This window comes from Oncorhynchus mykiss, chromosome 8, assembly GCF_057628025.1.
Source record: "Oncorhynchus mykiss isolate SJ-2025 chromosome 8, ASM5762802v1, whole genome shotgun sequence".
Classification (NCBI taxonomy): Eukaryota; Metazoa; Chordata; class Actinopteri; order Salmoniformes; family Salmonidae; genus Oncorhynchus; species Oncorhynchus mykiss.
In genome coordinates, this window is record NC_143029.1 from 9,175,001 (window position 1) to 9,197,844 (window position 22,844).

At 43.2% G+C, this 22,844-nt stretch overlaps 1 protein-coding gene across 2 annotated transcripts in view; it reads right to left on the bottom strand.

The window, feature by feature from the left end:
* The window catches only part of LOC110529319 (B-cell lymphoma/leukemia 11B), a 47,331-nt gene that overhangs the window by 15,417 nt on the left and 9,070 nt on the right, over window positions 1-22,844 (bottom strand). The window contains exons 1-2 of one of the 2 annotated variants that reach the window (XM_036984672.2): window positions 10,262-10,408; window positions 9,742-10,104 (exon numbers count right to left, since the gene is read on the bottom strand). In XM_036984672.2, coding sequence (XP_036840567.2) covers window positions 9,742-10,104; window positions 10,262-10,316 — 418 coding nt within the window. In that variant the 5' untranslated portion in view covers window positions 10,317-10,408. Of the gene's footprint in view, window positions 1-9,741; window positions 10,105-10,261; window positions 10,409-22,844 lie in introns of those variants that run through there. The other variant, XM_036984671.2, reaches the window with a different exon arrangement.

Here is a 22,844-nt window from a genome sequence, read left to right on the forward strand (position 1 = left end):
TTGCTCCACTGGCTCCAATCACACTGATAACATCTGACTCTTTCTTTTAGCTTTGTTCTGGGAAAGAGCACGGAGGAGAAGGGGTGTGTGTGTGTGTGTGTGTGTGTGTGTGTGTGTGTGTGTGTAGGTTGACTTGTTATCATGGTACCTCTGTAACCTTGCAGAGGTAATTCCCTTGGGTCTGTTGTCATCAACCATTCTCTTTTTAAATAAGGAAGGGGGATATATACAATATAAAACTCCACAATGATTTAGATCAAATTATTGAGCAGGGACAGTACATACATTATTACAAGATTTAATACAACAAAAAGAAGATATGATATTATTTGAACAACATCATTTCCATTATTTGTCTGTGATTCATAGAACTGACAATAATGTAGCTGTTAAGAATTTAACTTAATAATGTAGCTATTAGCAATTTAACTTAATAATGTAGTTATTAGCAATTTAACGTAATAATGTAGCTGTTAACAATTTAACTTAATAATGTAGCTGTTAAGAATTTAACTTAATAATGTAGCTGTTAACAATTTAACTTAATAATGTAGCTATTAACAATTTAACTTAATAATGTGCCTATTAACAATGTAACTTAATAATTTAGATGTTAACCATTTAACTTAATAATGTAGCTAGCTGTTAACAATTTAACTTAATAATGTAGCTGTTAATAATTTAACTTAATAATGTAGCTGTTAACAATTTAACCTAATAATGTAGCTGTTAATAATTTAACTTAATAATGTAGCTGTTAATAATTTAACTTAATAATGTAGCTGTTAACAATTTAACCTAATAATGTAGCTGTTAATAATTTAACTTAATAATGTAGCTGTTAACAATTTAACTTAATAATGTGCTCTAGCTATGAACAATTTTACTTAATAATGTAACTGTTAACAATTTTACTTAATATTGTAGCTATTAACAATGTAACTTAATAATGTAGCTGTTAACAATGTTTTTTATTTATTTATTTATTTTACCTTTATTTAACCAGGTAGGAAAGTTGAGAACAAGTTCTCATTTACAATTGCGACCTGGCCAAGATAAAGCAAAGCAGTTTGACAGATACAACGACACAGAGTTACACATGGAGTAAAACAAACATACAGTCAATAATACAGTATAAACAAGTCTATATACAATGTGCGCAAATGAGGTGAGAAGGGAGGTAAAGGCAAAAAAGGCCATGGTGGCAAAGTAAATAAAATATAGCAAGTAAAACACTGGAATGGTAGTTTTGCAATGGAAGAATGTGCAAAGTTGAAATAAAAATAATGGGGTAATGTAATGTAATAATGTAGCTGTTAACAATTTAACCTAATAATGTAGCTGTTAACAATTTAACTTAATAATGTACTGTAGCTATTAACAATTTAAGTTAATACTGTTGCTATTAACAAGTAGCTATTCAAAATTTAACTTAATAATGTAGCTGTTAACAATGTAACTTAATAATGTAGCTATTAACAATTTAACTTAATAATGTAGCTGTTAAGAATTTAACTTAATAATGTAGCTGTTAAGAATGTAACTTAATAATGTAGCTGTTAACAATTTAACTTAATAATGTACTGTTGCTATTAACAAGTAGCTATTCAAAATGTAACTTAATAATGTAGCTATTAACAATTTAACTTAATTAAGTGTAGACACTGCAGTCTGTCTCTTGACTTTAACAGTACCATATCAGACAGACAGATCAGCCAATAAGATACTAAGATACATAATAACACTAAAGTAACTGGGATTAACCCTTCTCTCAAACACACAAGACCGTCTTTACAAAACCACACACAGTCAGAATGTAAACACACCATCTACTTTTCAACAGAAAAATTCAGGGAGTGAACATGCCCTGGTCAAAACACACCCTGGTCAGAAAACACCCTGGTCAGAAAACACCCTGGTCAGAAAACACCCTGGTCAGAAAACACCCTGGTCAAAACACACCCTGGTCAGAAAACACCCTGGTCAGAACAGCTCTCCTATTTCCTAAATGGGGAACATATTTTCTGAAGTTTGCAGACTGTACAATAGACTTAGAAAAATGTCTAAAGAGCTTTTTATCCCATGTCTGTCATCTATGAAAGGCTTAAGTTGTTACCTAAAGACTGGTGTTAAAACAGGGGTAAGTCTCTTGTCTATGTTGCAGGGCAGGTTTCTAATTGTTGTGACAATCCCTGGTCGGGTCGAAAGCGTCTCAGAAAATAAAAAAACGTGTATGGTTGTTGGCATCATGTTCAATCTTTAGAAATATAGCTCTTCTTGGGAGAATCAGAGGACGTTAACATCATGTCTCTAGAACACCTGCACAGCAAGGCCTTGGGCTCAACAGAACACCATTCACAGCATTCAATCTCAATCACAAGGTGTATGTATGGAAAATCTCTCTCAGTGAGCAGCAAACTACATTCACTGTGGTACTTTAACAGTACAACGTCAGACACCTTGTAGAAACAGCCTCCTTCCATTCACAGATCAACTGATAAAGCGTATCAGTACCACTATCGCTACTTGCTAGTCGCTACTCCTTCTACTCCTCCTTCTCCTTCTACTCCTCCTTCTCCTTCTACTCCTCCTTCTCCTTCTACTCCTCCTTCTCCTACTCCTCCTTCTACTCCTCCTTCTCCTCCTTCTACTCCTTCTACTCCTTCTCCTCCTACTCCTCCTTCTACTCCTTATTCTACTCCTTCTACTCCTCCTACTCCTCCTTCTCCTTCTACTCCTTCTACTCCTTCCTCTCCTCCTTCTACTCCTACTCCTCATTCTCCTTCTACTCCTTCTTCTCCTGCTTCTCCTCCTTCTCCTCCTTCTACTCCTACTCCTCCTTCTACTCCTACTACATTTTCACTTAAGCCTTAACTTAACCCAAAATCAATGAGTGACACACACACACACACACACACACACAGTGTGACATAGCTGGACGCGGTGTGATTCCTCTACGCGTTTAAGACTCGCCTATTAAGCAACATAAAAATCCACAGCACATCTGGACAACACCATCAGACAACACATACGTGTTTCCTTCAAACACACACACACACACACACACATACACACACACACACACACACACACACACACACACACACACACACAGTGTGACATAGCTGGACGCGGTGTGATTCCTCTACGCGTTTAAGACTCGCCTATTAAGCAACATAAAAATCCACAGCACATCTGGACAACACCATCAGACAACACATACGTGTTTCCTTCAAACACACACACACACACACACACATACACACACACACACACACACACACACACACACACACACATACACACACACACACACACACACACATAAATTCACACACGCACAATTATGCGGAAATTTAGCGGCAAGCATCTCTGAATGCTCCCTTGCTAGCCCAGTCCAAATTAGTGGTGAGTTTTATTCCTCCACTGTGGTAGGAAAATATCAAATGTGCTGCCATATGAGTGCCATAAAGATGGCAATGAACCGTTTGATGCCTTCATGTGGGAGCCTGTGTGTGTGTGTGTGTGTGTGTGTGTGTGTGTGTGTGTGTGTGTGTGTGTGTGTGTGTGTGTGTGTGTGTGTGTGTGCGTGTGCGTGTGTGTGTGTGTGTGCGTGTGTGCGTGTGCGTGTGTGTCGCTCCAATAGGTCAGGTGGTACACATATGTGTCTCCATCACATATGTATAATGCCTCCAAGTATGGACCTGGTTGAACCTGGTTGAACACACAGCCAGGCAGTCAGACAGCCCTGGGGTGGTCTCCTTTCAGCTAGCCTGAAAACGGAACATTGTAGAGGGCTAGAGATGCGGAGCGAGGCGGGGCAGGATGGAGGTAAAGTTATATAGACTCTGTAGGCCTATCTACAGCTTATACATAATTGCAACAAAGAAGAAAAAAAATGCTAAATGTTTGCAGACCAGACAACAACGCTTGCAGTGCAGCCTTTCTCTCAATGAAATCTGCAGTGTTATTTCTCAATTTCTGCCTTGAAATTAGGGGCATAGGAAATCACTGTGGGGAGTGTCCTAGTCTGAATATAGTGTTTTTTAAACTTCTGCATTCAAATTGTGGTAAAGGCAATCGCTGTTCCGGTCTGAGTAGTCCTCCAGACCCCAGAAAGTACAGTCTCAGTCATATTTCCTGTATTGTGTTCTGTCTCTCTTCCCCTACATAAGGAGAGCGTAGGACAGACTTAAAGAGAGCGTAGGACAGACATAAGGGGATATTGTGTCTCTCTTCCCCTACATAAGGAGAGGGCTCTGGACAGATTTAAAGAGAGTGTAGGAGAGACTTAAAGAAAGCGTAGGACAGACTTAAAGAGAGCATAGGACAGACTTAAAGAGAGCGTAGGACAGACTTAAAGAGAGCGTAGGACAGACTTAAAGAGAGCATAGGACAGACTTAAAGAGAGCGTAGAACAGACTTAAAGAGAGCGTAGGACAGACTTAAAGAGAGCATAGGACAGACTTAAAGAGAGCGTAGGACAGACTTAAAGAGAGCGTAGGACAGACTTAAAGAGAGCATAGGACATACTTAAAGAGAGTGTAGGACAGACTTAAAGAGAGCGTTGGAAAGACTTAAAGAGAGCGCAGGAAAGACTTAAAGAGAGCGCAGAACAGACTTAAAGAGAGCGTAGGACAGACTTAAAGAGAGCGTAGGACAGACATAAGGGGTTATGTGTGTAGAGACATGGTCCTTTGACATTCTTTAGTGCAACCTACTACTGCAGGAGTGTCTCCCAAAATACACACTGCACTGAACACACCAACTGGAGCAGACAAACACACACACACTCACACACCTCTCATGTACGCAGGACTCTCTCTCTCTCACACACACACACCCCATGTACGCAGGACTCTCTCTCTCTCTCACACACACACACACACACACACACACACACACACACACACACACACACACACATACACATACACATACACATACACATACACACTCACACACACTCACACACACACACACACACTCCTCATATACGCAGGACTCTCACGTGTACACACACTCCCCTACAACACCCAACTGCCTCCCCATAACCCTTAATCACAACCCTGAGGCCTGGACATCAAATGAAGCAAGTAGAAACGAAATATCATCAGGAGTAATTAACATGGTTTCATATGCAAATGTGATGAATGCAAAACTACAAAGTCATTATGCTAATGTAGGTGTGTGTGTGTGTGTGCATCCTTGAACGTCTGTACAAATATTCACAGCTCCAATCTGAGGGATCTGTCTCAGAATCTATTTTATCTCTTTTCCCCCTCTCCTTTCTTTTCCTCTACTCTACTCTACTCTACTATATTCTACTCTACTCTACTCTACTATATTCTACTCTACTCTACTCTACTATATTCTACTCTATTCTACTCTACTCTACTATATTCTACTCTATTCTACTCTACTCTACTATATTCTACTCTACTCTACTCTACTATATTCTACTCTACTCTTCTCTCCTTTCCTCTCCTCTCCTCTACTCTACTCTACTATATTCTACTCTACTCTACTCCCCTCTCCTCCCCTCCCCTCTCCTCTCCTCTCCTCTTCTCTTCTCTCCTTTCCTCTCCTCTTCCTTCTCTCCTCTCCTCTTCTCTCCTTTCCTCTACTCTACTCTACTCTACTCTACTCTACTCTACTCTACTCTACTCTACTCTACTCTACTCTACTCTACTCTACTCTACTCTACTCCCCTCTCATCTTCTCTCCTTTCCTCTCCTCTTCCTCCTCTCCTCTTCTCTCCTTTCCTCTACTCTACTCTACTCTACTCTACTCTCCTCTACACTCCTCCCCTCCCCTCCCCTCCCCTCCCCTCCTCTCCTCTCCTCTCCTCTTCTCTCCTTTCCTCTCCTCTTCCTCCCTCTATTATTCTCTCCTCTCATCCTCCTCTCCTCTTCTCTCCTCTTGTCTCTCATTTCCTTCCCTTGCTCCATCTGTCTCTCCCACTGCAGAGAAAACCCAGAAGTAGCAAGTGAACTTATTTCTAAACTTCAAAACCTTTTTTATGTGCATTAGTCAGTCCACGTGCGCCATGTGTGTGTGTGTGTGTGTGTGTGTGTGTGTGTGTGTGTGTGTGTGTGTGTGTGTGTGTGTGTGTGTGTGTGTGTGTGTGTGTGTGTGTGTGTGTGTTTTCATGCGATGGGCCAGGCTGCAGCTATTACGCAGGCAGCGTGCTGATTAGGCCTGCTTGGTACAGAAGCGAGACAGGGACCCTGCCCGACTGACTATACAGGGAGCGAAGGTATGAATATGCAACACCCTGATTGCTTTTCATGATTAAAGCCTATTTAATATGCTAATGTGAGCATGCCAGGTGATTAAAATAGCAATGGGTGGCAGGGCAGGGAGAAAAGAGGGAAGAGAGAGAGAAGAGAGATGAGGGAAGAGAGAGAAGAGAGATGAGGGAAGAGAGAGAAGAAAGATGAGGGAAGAGAGAGAAGAAAGATGAGGGAAGAGAGAGAAGAGAGATGAGGGAAGAGAGAGAAGAGAGATGAGGGAAGAGAGAGAAGAGAGATGAGGGAAGAGAGAGAAGAGAGATGAGGGAAGAGAGAGAAGAGAGGAAAACTGAGAAGAGCGAGAGAAGAGAGATGAGGGAAGAGAGATGAGGGAAGAGAGAGAGAAGAGAGATGAGGGAAGAGAGATGAGGGAAGAGAGAGAGAAGAGAGATGAGGGAAGAGAGATGAGGGAAGAGAGAGAGAAGAGAGATGAGGGAAGAGAGAGAAGAGAGATGAGGGAAGAGAGAGAAGAGAGATGAGGGAAGAGAGAGAAGAGAGATGAGGGAAGAGAGAGAAGAGAGGAAAACTGAGAAGAGAGAGAGAATGCACTGACACATTCAAATACACTTCTTGATACTGGAATACCAAGGGACGTTATAGACTCTACTGCTGTGATTCTGCTATACTACTACTGTTAATATGACAACTACCCCATACAATAACTACAGCACTCACTGCTGTTGACAAGTCTCTACCACACTGTACAATATATCACCACAGAGTAATGAAATGTCTGGGGCCTTAAACTAGAGCTTTAGAGACCAAGCTCAAGCTCAAGAGAGAGAGAGAAAGACAGAGAGAGAGAGAGAGAGAGAGAGAGAGAGAGAGAGAGACAGAGAGAGAGAGAGAGAGAGAGAGAGAGAGAGAGAGAGAGAGAGAGAGAGAGAGAGAGAAATGTCAAAGTTGAGGGGAGAGAGAGAAGAGAGATGAGGGAAGAGAGAGAAGAGAGATGAGGGAAGAGAGAGAAGAGAGATGAGGGAAGAGAGAGAAGAGAGATGAGGGAAGAGAGAGAAGAGAGATGAGGGAAGAGAGAGAAGAGAGATGAGGGAAGAGAGAGAAGAGAGATGAGGGAAGAGAGAGAAGTGTCACATTTCAAAGTGTTTGAGGTTAAGTTTAGGCATTAACTCTGAATGGTTAAGGTTAAGATTTAGGAAGTCTTAAAACAATAAATCTAAAAAACAACTTTCTATCGCTTGGCAACCTTCGGAATCAGAGGCTGAAGCTTACGTCCATCCCTCTAAACCCAAACCTACCTGAAGGTTTCCACTTCATCTCCTGATGTCCTCAGACACAGACGAGTCGAATCCTGACTCGTATAAAGGGTGACCTGGCTGCAATCTTCACACACACACACACTCACACACACACACACACACACACTCACACTCACACTCACACACACACACACATCTCAAACACACACACACACACACACACACACACACACACACACACACACACACACACACACACACACACACACACACACACACACACCCTTCTCCTCCGTGCTCTTTCCCAGAACAGAATCTCAAACACGTACCACTGTCTCAACCGTACACACACACCACATGAGGCTGGTAAAGGGGAGGACGACTCATAATAATGACATAATAAATACATCATAAATACAACATAATTACATAGTAGAGTGAATGGAGTGGTATCAAACACATATCATTCCATTCTGGCCATTACCACGAGCCCGTACTCCCCAATTAAGGTGCCACCAGCCACCTGTGACACACACATGGCTCACGGGTTTGCATCAGTGAGAGGAAAGCAAGGAAAAAAAGAGGACACTGAAGGACTATTTTCATCCAACATGGTGTGTGTGTGTGTGTGTGTGTGTGTGTCTTCTCCAGTTTAACGTGCCTTGCAGCATCCTTGTAGTCTAAGCGGATGACACAGAACAAAGCCAAGGCAGGATGTTACAAAACGAAACCACTCATCTGTCTCAGTCAGGAGAGGAAGGGGTTAAAGCGTGTTCCTGAGTGTGTGCATGTGGGCAGACTTGCGTGCTGTTGGACGTGTCTGCCTGTATGTTTGTGTGTTTGTATGTCTGTGTTTCTGCGTGTGTGTGTGTGTGTGTGTTTACGTTTCACAGACCCTGGGTGAGCCCTTCTCCCAGACTCCCTCCCTTCCCAACCGCAGTGCTCTGCTCTCTGTGACCCACATAGGCTAGCATGTGTTCTGTTCCTTCCACCTCGGGCCCCCTATGCGCTCGGCTCTGTCTGGCAGCCATGTTGGATCTAATTAGCCCTATTAAATATAATCTGGTTTGGCTGAAACTGAAGAACACGGCTCTAAGTGGCAATCTAATGTGTTGAGTAAAGCTCGAAACGCTCCTGAACTGTTTCATTCATTAATTCAGCCCCGGAGTGGTTCCTTGTCCTGCATTCCCAGAGATAAGGTTGACTTTTCCTCCGGGGAAATAAATCAGGGGAAGGTCACTAGTACTGTGGAGATGGAAGAAAGGAATTCAACTGGGTGGGATCTGATTCTGACTCACGTTGCTTCTAAATGAATTGATTTGGGATAAACTCAAGACGTGTCTATTTCTCTCAGTCTGTTATACCAGCGTGTTGAGTTGTGTAGCAATATTTTTTTTTTGCAAAAAGGGGGAACAGTCTTCCTCGTCGTACTGTCTGCTTTATGGTCTCTCTGCAATTGACTGACTTGACTTAACTCAATTCACCCAATTCACCCAATTCACCCAATCCACCCATTCCACCCATTCCACCCATTCCACCCAATCCACCCATTCCACCCAATCCACCCAATCCACCCATTCCACCCATTCCACCCAATCCACCCATTCCACCCATTCCACCCATTCCACCCAATTCACCCATTCCACCCATTCCACCCATTCCACCCAATCCACCCAATCCACCCATTCCACCCATTCCACTGTCTCCAGTCCAGCAGTTTGAGTTCCTGCAGTGATGACTTTGTGCCCTGATAACTTTGAGCTTGTCCCCCTGCAGCTCCACTTGCTGATACTAAACAGTCTCTTTAATCCAGATCAATGGTCCTATATCCTCTTTATTAATCCTCTTCTCTGCACCTCCCAGCCACAGCATTTTAATCAGCTTTCTTAACCTTTTGATGCGGTGGAATCTCCTTATGTGAACACACACACACACACAGACACACACAGACACACACACACACACACACACACACACACACACACACACACACACACACACACACACACACACACACACACACACACACACACACACACACACACACACACACAGGGCTCTGTCACGTTCTGGCACAACTGGTTACAACAGCAGGAGTCCTTCAGGCAGTGTGTGTGTGTGTGTGTGTGTGTGTGTGTGTGTGTGTGTGTGTGTGTGTGTGTGTGTGTGTGTGTGTGTGTGTGTGTGTCTGTGTAATTGAGGGGCAAAGCTCAGAGTGAGTTCTGATTTCCTACCTGTGTTCCCTCTTTCCTGCTTGGGACAGATTCCTTTAGCGGGCGTCAGCCTCCTCTCCTCTTCTTCCTCCCCATGAGGGGTCACCTGCACCCCCACCTCCACCGGCACCGCCCCTCCCCGCAGCAAGACGGGGTTCCCCCTTTCGCCCGGTTTGGAGAACCCCCCAGGGGCGCGGCCTCCCCCACTGCACCGTCGTCTTTTATGCTCTATGAAGACCAGGATGTCTCCCAGAGGGAATTTGGTCTGGCACCTCCCACAGGTCAAGAGGTCATGCTCCCCTGGCCCCGCCCTCCTCGGAGTGGGGCTGGGAGTGGACGGCTCCGGGGAGCGAGTTCCCACCCCCAACTCATGATTGGCCTCGGCTGTGGGGGAAGATGAAAAGGGGGGGGGGGAGGAGATGTTAATCATGATGTCATCATGGAACAGTTCTAGAACACACTAGATCGTCAACAGACTGTATCGTACAAAACTAAAGTCAATAACAAATATGTTTTTCCTTTATGTTTCAGATAACGTTACCTGCAAAATGCCATAATTCCATACCACACCAGAGAACCTGCTTAATGTTAAGCATACTGTTTAGTCTCACCACACAAGCAGGCAGCTGTGTTGCTGTAAACCTTCCGCAACAAATAAACCAACCAAACACCTCAGACCCTCAGTCTTATCCGGGAGCTGAGATGAGTGAGTGAAGGCGTGGCTGACACACTATGAGTGAAGCTATGAACCGTTTCACAGCGGACTATGGGTTTCCGGTGCAGCTCGCTGTTCTCTGCAATAGCTTCTGCTGTGTGGGAACCTCACTACAAGCATGCAAGAAGGTAGGCCACATCCACCCCACGACAGATGTTTATGTTGAGTGGGGACATGTGTGTGTGTCTGTTCGTGTGTGTGTGTGTGAACACAGGTGTATTCTCCTCAGAGAGATCTATAAAGAGAAGCCACTCCTAACCCAGGTGACAGTACTGCAGGTCTCATTCTCTACACTGTTGACACTGTCATCAATAACCATAAGTCATTCTCTCCTGGTCGTTTTACAGTGAAGTCCCATGGTGTAAATTCATGAAGGACGCTTCCTCTGTAACAATACCCTGATATAACCAATAGGTTACGGTATATACATCTTCTCCCAGAGGGCCTGCAGGAAGCTTGAAGCTCCCGAGCGGGTACCCAGGGAGAGGTGTTGATGCCTGGGAGAGGAGCTTAGCAGAGCATGCGTCTATCGTCTACCAGCCGCATTTCCCTACAGTCTCTCGCCCTACAAACATCCACGGGCACAGATCAGTGTGTGTGTGTGTGTGTGTGTGTGTGTGTGTGTGTGTGTGTGTGTGTGTGTGTGTGTGTGTGTGTGTGTGGCTAAACTTCTAGTCACATCTGCTACAGCCAGGCAGTTACACAAAACATGGGTCCCAAAAGACCCCCTATTCCCATAGGGCTCTGGTCAAAAGTAGTGCACTATATAGGGAATAGGGCTCTGGTCTAAAGTAGTGCACTATATAGGGAATAGGGCTCTGGTCTAAAGTAGTACCACTATATAGGGAATAGGGCTCTGGTCTAAAGTAGTGTACTACATAGGGAATAGGGCTCTGGTCTAAAGTAGTGTACTATATAGGGAATAGGGCTCTGGTCTAAAGTAGTACCACTATATAGGGAATGGGGTTCTGGTCTATAGTAGTGTACTATATAGGGAATAGGGCTCTGGTCTAAAGTAGTGTACTACATAGGGAATAGGGCCCTGGTCTAAAGTAGTGTACTACATAGGGAATAGGGCTCTGGTCTAAAGTAGTGTACTACATAGGGAATAGGGCTCTGGTCTAAAGTAGTGTACTACATAGGGAATAGGGCTCTGGTCTAAAGTAGTGTACTACATAGGGAATAGGGCTCTGGTCTAAAGTAGTACCACTATATAGGGAATAGGGCTCTGGTCTATAGTAGTACCACTATATAGGGAATAGGGCTCTGGTCTAAAGTAGTACCACTATATAGGGAATAGGGCTCTGGTCTAAAGTAGTGTACTACATAGGGAATAGGGCTCTGGTCTAAAGTAGTGTACTACATAGGGAATAGGGCTCTGGTCTAAAGTAGTGTACTACATAGGGAATAGGGTGTCATTTGGAATGCAGACTTAGAGTTTCACATGGTTTCTTAGTTGCACATAATCCTCCATTATGTCTGTCTTTCCAGTCCATTCCCTGACCTCTGACCTCCTGGCTATTGCCCTGAAGTGATTCTACGTGTTTTTTTCACACAGCATATTTCTCTTAAACGGTATCTTGGAACAGGGCTAAGTCATTTCCATGTCATAAAAGAGGAAGACAAATATGTAGTTCTAACCTAGCCAGGCCAGGATATCACCTGATGGGACCTGTTTCAGTGTGTTTCTATGTGTTTCAGTATGGGCCTTGTGACCATGTGTGTCCTTAGCCCTGGCATCAAAGCCTCATCTCAGTTGCCAGGGACATTTAAGATGGGTGGGTGGCATAATTTGAAATGAACTCAATTCCTGACATGACTGCAACTATAAGCAGAGAGAGAGAGAGAGAGAGAGAGAGAGAGAGAGAGAGAGAGCGAAAGAAAGAGATCAAGGAAGGAAGAGAGAGAGAGAGAGAGAGAGAGAGAGAGAGAGAGAGAGAGAGAGAGAGAGAGAGAGAGAGAGAAAGAGAGAAATACAATGAGCTCCAAAAGTATTGAGACAGTGACACGTTCTTTGCTGTTTTGGCTCTGGCACTTTGGACTTACAATGATACAATGACTACGAGGTTAAAGTGCAGACTGTCAGCTTTAATTTGAGGCTATTTTCATCCATATCAGGTGAACTGTTTAGAAATGACAGAACTTTTTGTGCATAGTCCACCACTTTAAGGGAACCAAAAGTATTGGGACAAATTCACTTATATGCGTAAAGAAGGTAAACGCACTTCAGCCCAGCTTAAACTCAAAAAGGGGAGATCAGGTGCTCGACTGAGAGACTTGAAAATCCAAAAAAACATTCCTTACCCCAGGATATTTCAACTGGTGACGATCCAGAATGAATCAAAATAAGCACTCTGTTGCTGCATAAATCTGATAGATGCATTGACGAGACAAGAAAACAGTCGGCTTAAGTTTCAGCATGAAGCGCCTTCCTCAGAGCCTCGAGTAGGAAAAATGTAGGAGGCACCTACAGTGTATATCCTCGCAGGGGAGTGTCCCACTCGTCCCACTCAAACATGTCAATAATATCAATACTGTCAGCAGTAGCAACTACGCAGGTTATTCAAGTAAGAGTATGAGCATCATTCCAGACTCCTCCCCATACATCCCAGACTCCTCCCCATACATCCCAGACTCCTCCCCATACATCCCAGACTCCTCCCCATACATCCCAGACTCCTCCCCATACATCCCAGACTCATCCCCTTACAGCCCAGACTCCTCCCCATACATCCCAGACTCCTCCCCATACATCCCAGACTCCTCCTCATTACATCCCAGACTCCTCCCCATACATCCCAGACTCCTCCCCATACATCCCAGACTCCTCCCCATACATCCCAGACTCCTCCCCATTACATCCCAGACTCCTCCCCATACATCCCAGACTCCTCCCCATACATTCCAGACTCCTCCCCATACATCCCAGACTCCTCCCCATACAGCCCAGACTCCTCCCCATACATCCCAGACTCCTCCCCATACATCCCAGACTCCTCCCCATACAGCCCAGACTCCTCCCCATACAGCCCATACTCCTCCCCATACATCCCAGACTCCTCCCCATACATCCCAGACTCCTCCCCATTACATCCCAGACTCCTCCCCATACATCCCAGACTCCTCCCCATACATCCCAGACTCCTCCCCATACATCCCAGACTCCTCCCCATACATCCCAGACTCCTCCCCATACAGCCCAGACTCATCGCCTTAAAGCCCAGACTCCTCCCCATACATCCCAGACTCCTCCCCATACATTACACGTGAATAGCAAAATACAGAAATAAACAAAGAAAAAAAACATGTTTACAAAAAAAGATGAGAACGATGGATATTTATTCAGCATTAAAAAGTGCAGTATTTGGTCCCATATTCGTAGCTAACAATGACAACATCAAGCCTGTGCCTCTACAAACTTGTTGGATGCATTTGCAGTTTGTTTTGGTTGTGTTTCAGATTATTTTGTGTCCAATAGAAATTCATGGTAAATAATGTATTGTGTCATTTTGGAGTAACTTTTATTGTAAATAAGAATATAATATGTTTCTAAACACTACTACATTAATGTGGATGCTACCATGGTTACAGATCATCCTGAATGAATCCTGAATCATGATGAGAACATTACAGACACACAGCTGCCATAATGGTGAAAGGTATGTCTTAGGGGTATGATATTTGTGAGTCTGTAACTTTCTCAATCATCATTATTTCACAATTAATTCAGGAATATTCACTTCAACTTCACAGTCATGGTATCATTTCAAATCCACAGTGCTGAAGTAAAGAGCCAAAACAACAAAACATGTGTCAATGTCACAGTACTTTGGGATTTCACTGTATGTACAGTATAAAAAGAGAGAGTTACAACACTGTATGTACAGTATATAAAGAGAGAGTTACAACACTGCATGTACAGTATAAAAAGAGAGAGTTACAACACTGTATGTACAGTATATAAAGAGAGAGTTACAACACTGCATGTACAGTATATAAAGAGAGAGTTACAACACTGCATGTACAGTATATAAAGAGAGAGTTACAACACTGCATGTACAGTATATAAAGAGAGAGTTACAACACTGCATGTACAGTATATAAAGAGAGAGTTACAACACTGCATGTACAGTATATAAAGAGAGAGTTACAACACTGCATGTACAGTATATAAAGAGAGAGTTACAACACTGCATGTACAGTATATAAAGAGAGAGTTACAACACTGTATGTACAGTATATAAAGAGAGAGTTACAACACTGTATGTACAGTATATAAAGAGAGAGTTACAACACTGTATGTACAGTATATAAAGAGAGAGTTACAACACTGTATGTACAGTATATAAAGAGAGAGTTACAACACTGTATGTACAGTATATAAAGAGAGAGTTACAACACTGTATGTACAGTATATAAAGAGAGAGTTACAACACTGTATATAGACATAGTATTTACATTTGAAATGTCTTTATTGTTTTGGAACTTTTGTGAGCGTAATGTTTACTGTGCATTTTGTGTTGTTAATTTCACTTTTGTTTATTATCTATTTCACTTGCTTTGGCAATATAAATATATGTTTCCCATGCCAATACATATCTTAAATTGAATTGAATTGAGAAAGAGAGAAAGAGAGAGACAGAGAGAGAGAGAAAGAGAAGAGAGTATATAGAGAGAGAGAGCGAGAGAGAGAGAGCGAGAGAGAGAGAGAGAGAGAGAGGTGGCGGGTGTAGAAAGAGAGAGCGAGAGCAGAACAGATAGAGAGGGGAACATATGTGTTTGTTAACCCAGGGAGGGTTGAGTAACATGTCCCAGGGCTTAGGACTGTAAATTAGCAGGCGTTGGCACCGTCACAATGCCATAGAAATATCAGCCAACCGCTTGCTCGCTCTGTCAAACATCTTCTAACCGCACCCTACCCTAATCTCCTCATCACCCACCCTCCAGGTCAGGAGAGAGAGAGAGAGAGACACACATTTATTTTCATGACAAAAAAACGAAGTATGTGTAGAAACAACAGAACAGACTTCACAGCTGCAGTTATAATGTTAAACTTGGCACCAATTATGAGGGTTTGAGTTGATAAGGTTGAAACCAAGTAACTAAATCCAGTAACTCAAATCTCACTGATCATCACTTTCCTTCCTATACAGTATTTATATGAAGACACAGCTATTAATCAGACAATGACTACGCCACAGGACTGTAAGCTAGGTGGCAGTCAGCTCCTGGGAACATTTTGATATCCTCTCTGGTTGAGCAACTATCATCATAGTTAAGCAACTATCAGAAGTTTAATGAGATGAGCTGGGTCTAGTGCTTTAATTCATGCTCAAGGGGTTATAATTGCAAACACACACACACACACACACACACACACACACACACACACACACACACACACACACACACACACTAGAATGAATGACATTAGACTGAATGACTAAAGACAGACAGGCTGAATGACTAAAGACAGACAGGCTGAATGACTAAAGACAGACAGGCTGAATGACTAAAGACAGACAGGCTGAATGACTAAAGACAGACAGGCTGAATGACTAAAGACAGACAGGCTAAATGACTAAAGACAGACAGGCTGAATGACTAAAGACAGACAGGCTGAATGACTAAAGACAGACAGGCTGAATGACTAAAGACAGACAGGCTGAATGACTAAAGACAGACAGGCTGAATGACTAAAGACAGACAGGCTGAATGACTAAAGACAGACAGGCTGAATGACTAAAGACAGACAGACTGAATGACTAAAGAAAGACATTAGACTGAATGATTAGATTGAGGACACCCGATAACAGCATTTTCGTGAACAAAACTACAAAAAAATGACAATTTTTCTCAAATGATCATATATTTATATTTCTTATTTATTAAGGATCATCATTAGTTCCTGCCAAGGCTGCAGCTACTCTTCATGGGGTTTATTATGGATCCCCATTAGTTCCTGCCAAGGCAGCAGCTACTCTTCCTGGGGTTTATTATGGATCCCCATTAGTTCCTGCCAAGGCAGCGGCTACTCTTCCTGGGGTTTATTATGGATCCCCATTAGTTCCTGCCAAGGCAGCAGCTACTCTTCCTGGGGTTTATTAGGGATCCCCATTAGTTCCTGCCAAGGCAGCAGCTACTCTTCCTGGGGTTTATTATGGATCCCCATTAGTTCCTGCCAAGGCAGCAGCTACTCTTCCTGGGGTTTATTATGGATCCCCATTAGTTCCTGCCAAGGCAGCGGCTACTCTTCCTGGGGTTTATTAAGGATCCCCATTAGATCCTGCCAAGGCAGCAGCTACTCTTCCTGGGGTTTATTATGGATCCCCATTAGTTCCTGCCAAGGCAGCAGCTACTCTTCCTGGGGTTTATTATGGATCTTCATTAGTTCCTGCCAAGGCAGCAGCTACTCTTCCTGGGGTTTATTATGGATCCCCATTAGTTCCTGCCAAGGCAGCAGCTGCTCTTCCTGGGGTTTATTATGGATCCCCATTAGTTCCTGCCAAGGCAGCAGCTACTCTTCCTGGGGTTTATTATGGATCCCCATTAGTTCCTGCCAAGGCAGCAGCTACTCTTCCTGGGGTTTATTATGGATCCCCATTAGTTCCTGCCAAGGCAGCAGCTACTCTTCCTGGGGTTTATTATGGATCCCCATTAGTTCCTGCCAAGGCAGCAGCTACTCTTCCTGGGGTTTATTATGGATCCCCATTAGTTCCTGCCAAGGCAGCAGCTACTCTTCCTGGGGTTTATTATGGATCCCCATTAGTTCCTGCCAAGGCAGCAGCTACTCTTCCTGGGGTTTATTATGGATCCCCATTAGTTCCTGCCAAGGCAGCAGCTACTCTTCCTGGGGTTTATTATGGATACCCATTAGTTCCTGCCAAGGCAGCAGCTACTCTTCCTGGGGTTTATTATGGATCCCCATTAGTTCCTGCCAAGGCAGCAGCTACTCTTCCTGGGGTTTATTATGGATCCCCATTAGTTCCTGCCAAGGCAGCAACTACTCTTTCTGGGGTCCAAACAAATTAAGACACTTTCATTACACAGAACCCCCCAGCATAAAATAGTACATCATATAACATTATTATACCACTAGATATCTAAAATACAAAATGTATAATACCACGATACAACAACATAACAATGCACGTGTGTGTAGAGAATGTGTGCTGGCATGTACAGTTGAAGTCGGAAGTTTACATACACTTAGGTTGGAGTCATTAAAACTTGTTTTTCAAATTCACTCCACAAATTTCTGGTTAACAAACTATAGTTTTAGCAAGTCGGTCAGGACATCTACTTTGTGCATGACACAAGTAATTTTTCCAACAATTGTTTACAGACAGATTATTTCACTTTTAATTCACTGTATCACAATTCCAGTGGGTCAGAAGTTGACATACCCTATGTTGACTGTGCCTTTAAACAGCTTGGAAAATTCCAGAAAATAATGTCGTGGCTTTAGAAGCTTCTGATAGGCTAATTGACATCATTTGAGTCAATTGGAGGTGTACATATAGATGTATTTCAAGGCCTACCTTCAAACTCAGTGCTTCTTTGCTTGACATCATGGGAAAATCAAAAGAAATCAGCCAAGACCTCAGAAAACAAAATGTAGACCTCCACCAGTCTGGTTCATCCTTGGGAGCAATTTCCAAATGCCTGAAGGTACCACGTTCATCTGTTCAAACAATAGTATGCAAGTATAAACACCATGAGACCACGCAGCCGTCATACCGCTCAGGAAGGAGACGCGTTCTGTCTCCTAGAGATGAATGTACTTTGGTGCAAAAAGTGCAAATCAATTCCAGAACAACAGCAAAGGACCTTGTGAAGATGCTGGAGGAAACAGGTACAAAGGTATCTACAACCACAGTAAAACGAGTCCTATATCGACATGACCTGAATGGCCGCTCAGCAAGGAAGAAGCCACTACTCCAAAACCGCCATAAAAAAGCCAGACTACGGTTTGCAACTGCACATGGGGACAAAGATCGTACTTTTTGTAGAAATGCCCTCTGGTCTGATGAAACAAAAATAGAACTGTTTGGCCATAATGACCATCATTATGTTAGGAGGGAAAATGAGGTAGGAAAATTAGGTGGATATATTGTAGCAACATCTCAAGACATCAGTCAGGAAGTTAAAGCTTGATCGCAAATGGGTCTTTCAAATGGACAATGATCCCAAGCATACTTCCAAAGTTGTGGCAAAATGGCTTAAGGACAACAAAGTCAAGGTATTGGAGTGGCCATCACAAAGCCCTGGCATCAACTGAAAAAGCGTGTGTAAGCAAGGAGGCCTACAAACCTGACTCAGTTACACCAGCTCTGTAAGGAGTAATGGGCCAAAATTCACCCAACTTATTGTGGAAGCTTCCCGAAACGTTTGACCCAAGTTAAACAATTTAAAGGCAATGCTACCAAATACTAAATGAGTGTGTGGAAACTTATGACCGACTGGGAATGTGATGAAATAAATAAAAGCTGAAATAAATTATTATCTCTACTATTATTCTGACATTTCACATTCTCAAAATAAAGTGGTGATCCTAACTGACTTTAGACAGGGGATTTTTACTAGGATTAAACGTCAGGAATTGTGAAAAAAAACTGAGTTTAAATGTATATGGCTAAGGTGTATGTAAACTTCCGACTTCAACTGTATGTGTGTATGCTTGTGTAAATTTGTGACAATGTAGAGATTGACACAAACTGATACTACTGTAACAGTGCTACAGTTCATTCAGTGTATCCACGGCAGACTGACTGATAAGTCCTGGGGCATTTGAGACTGACGGATAAGTCCAGGAGCATTTGAGACTGACTGATAAGTCCTGGGGCATGTGTCTGATAATTAGATAGATTTCTAGAATGAGTTCAGGCCTGTCATACTCCCACTGTGTTTTCCCTTTAGCCACTGGCTGTGCTAACACACACGTTCACACAAGCACACACACACACACGCACACACACACACACACACACACACACACACACACACACACACACACACACACACACACACACACACACACACACACTCACACACACACACTCTCTCTTTTCCAAGAGATGGGGGTGAGATCCATTGCTGTCTTCAAAATAAATGACACAATGCCACCAACGATACACACTGATGGTTCTGATCAAAAAAATTAAATGACAAGCGATCCTGTTTAATCGTGTGTTTTCTCCAGGGTGAGATCCAAGGCAGTAGCTGCTGTTACAGTGTGTGTTGTGTGTGTGCATGCGTGCGTGCGTGCGTGCATGTGTGCGTGTGTGCGTGCGTGCGTGCGTGTGCGCGTGTATGTGTGTGTGTGTGCGTGCGTGCGTGTGTGTGCGTGTGTGCGTGCGTGCGTGTGTGCGTGTATGTGTGTGTGCATGTGTGCGTGTGTGTGTGTGTGCGTGCGTGCGTGCGTGTGCGTGCGTGTGTGTTTCATTATCTTATCCCCGTATAATCCATCTCAGTGACATCTCATATCATTAACCTAGATCCCTCATTTCAAACATAAAGTGATGAATCAGGTTCATGTCAATAACGTTGACAAGATGTTCTATAAGAGATGTTTATGTGTTATCTGTTTAGGTTTCCTTTCGGATACTAGTCCAACACTCTAACCACTAGGCTACCCTTAGGTTACTTAACGTGCTGTTAGAGACGTTTCTCTGTTATCTGTTTAGGTTACTTAACGTGCTGTTAGAGACGTTTCTCTGTTATCTGTTTAGGTTACTTAACGTGCTGTTAGAGACGTTTCTCTGTTATCTGTTTAGGTTACTTAACGTGCTGTTAGAGACGTTTCTCTGTTATCTGTTTAGGTTACTTAACGTGCTGTTAGAGACGTTTCTCTGTTATCTGTTTAGGTTACTTAACGTGCTGTTAGAGACGTTTCTCTGTTATCTGTTTAGGTTACTTAATGTGCTGTTAGAGACGTTTCTCTGTTATCTGTTTAGGTTACTTAACGTGCTGTTAGAGACGTTTCTCTGTTATCTGTTTAGGTTACTTAACGTGCTGTTAGAGACGTTTCTCTGTTATCTGTTTAGGTTACTTAACGTGCTGTTAGAGACGTTTCTCTGTTATCTGTTTAGGTTACTTAACGTGCTGTTAGAGACATTTCTCTGTTATCTGTTTAGGTTACTTAATGTGAGAGGTTCAAGGGAAAAATGGATTTCCTCATAAAAATAGTATTTCATCACAAATAAATAAAAAGTTGCATTTTCTAAGATATCATTTTATGATATACTTTTTAAAATTATTGAATTAATCTTAAATTATTAGCCTTGTTACAACATTTTTGGTATCATTTCACACAGACACAGAGACAGACACAGACACAGACGCACACACACAGACACCGATACCGACACAGACACAGACCCACACACATTACCAGTAAATGATCCTATTCTGAATGTACACAGATACTGCATTAACATAAACTAACTCCACCTCAGGTAGCAACTACAGAGTGGTCAAACATCCGTATACTCCATGTTAATGTTCCATAGGAGATCTGCTGAGATACAGTAGACTATCTTTCATGTGTTTCTTTTGAATAACACAGACAGGATGCTGTGTGTAGATAGAGGCCCTCCACTTGTAACAACAGATAGTGAGTATGAACATGCGTGATCAGATACTGTCAAAATGACAATCCTGAGGTCATGAGGGGCACGAAAACATCACTGACCCTCACATTCGTAATAGAACATGAGTTACATCCCCGACTGGGAAGGTCAATGTTCCACAACAAAAAAAAAGGTATAATTTCCAAGAAAGTGAAAAAAGTCAATCTAGTCTTTGAACTGTCAGACGTTATTGCCATATACACACTGAGTGTACAAAACATTAGGAACACCTGCTCCTCCCATGACATAAGACTGACCAGGCGAATCTAGGTGAAAGCCATGATCCCTCAGTGATGTCACTTGTTAAAATTCACTCCAATCAGTGTAGATTCATTGGAGGAGACAGATTAAATAAGAAGCTTTGAGACAATTGAGACATGGATCGTGTACGAGTGCCATTCAGAGGTTGAATGGGCAAGACAAAAGAGTTAAAGTGGCTTTGAATGGTGTACGATAGTTGGCACACCGGTATGAGTGTGCCGAGAACGCCGCTGGGGTTTTTCACGCTCAACAGTTTTCCCATGTGTGTCAAGAATGGTTCACCACCCAAAGGACATCCAGATAACTTCACACAACTGTAGGAGGCATTGAAGTCAACATGGGCCGGCATCTCTGTGGAACGCTTTGGACACCTTGTAGAGTCAACATGGGCCAGCAACTCTGTGGAACGCTTTGGACACCTTGTGGAGTCAACATGGGCCAGCAACTCCGTGGAACGCTTTGGACACCTTGTAGAGTCAACATGGGCCCGGCATCTCTGTGGAACGCTTTGGACACCTTGTAGAGTCAACATGGGCCCGGCATCTCTGTGGAACGCTTTGGACACCTTGTAGAGTCAACATGGGCCCGGCATCTCCGTGGAACGCTTTGGACACCTTGTAGAGTCAACATGGGCCCGGCATCTCTGTGGAACACTTTGGACACCTTGTGGAGTCAACATGGGCCGGCATCTCTGTGGAACACTTTGGACACCTTGTGGAGTCAACATGGGCCGGCATCTCTGTGGAACACTTTGGACACCTTGTAGAGTCAACATGGGCCGGCATCTCTGTGGAACGCTTTGGACACCTTGTAGAGTCAACATGGGCCGGCATCTCTGTGGAACGCTTTGGACACCTTGTGGAGTCAACATGGGCCGGCATCTCTGTGGAACGCTTTGGACACCTTGTAGAGTCCATGGCCCGAAAAAATCAGGCTGTTCTGAGTGCAAAAGGGGGTGCGCCTCAATATTAGGAAGGTGTTCCTAATGTTTTGTACACTTTGGGATTCTTACAGTTTATGTCTCTGTAGAAATTAGTTGTAGTAATTAATGTACAGTACACTACACACCTGTCTATGTGGATGTGCAGGTCTGAGAGAGAGAGAGAGAGAGAGAGAGAGAGAGAGAGAGAGAGAGAGAGAGGGAGAGACAGAGACACATACAAAGAGAGAGAGAGAGAGAGAAAGTACACTCAGCATTTACAGCAAGTCAGAACGTCCAGAAATATGCTGATATTCTGGTTCTCTTCTCTTCTTCCCAACATGACCTGTAGAACCATCGCTGCAGGCTAACTAGCTTGGTTGAGCAAGTCTTCAAACAGACATCAATATGTACAGTCAAGATATCTCGTTGACTCAATTAAACTGGCAGTTTAGTTTACGCCTTCTTCGACCTAACATCTTCCTTTAGCAGTGTTGGGGAAGCCACTCAATCAATATAGTGTACCAAACTACCAATTACTATCAATATAGTGTACCAAACTACCAATTACTGTCAATATAGTGTACCAAACTACCAA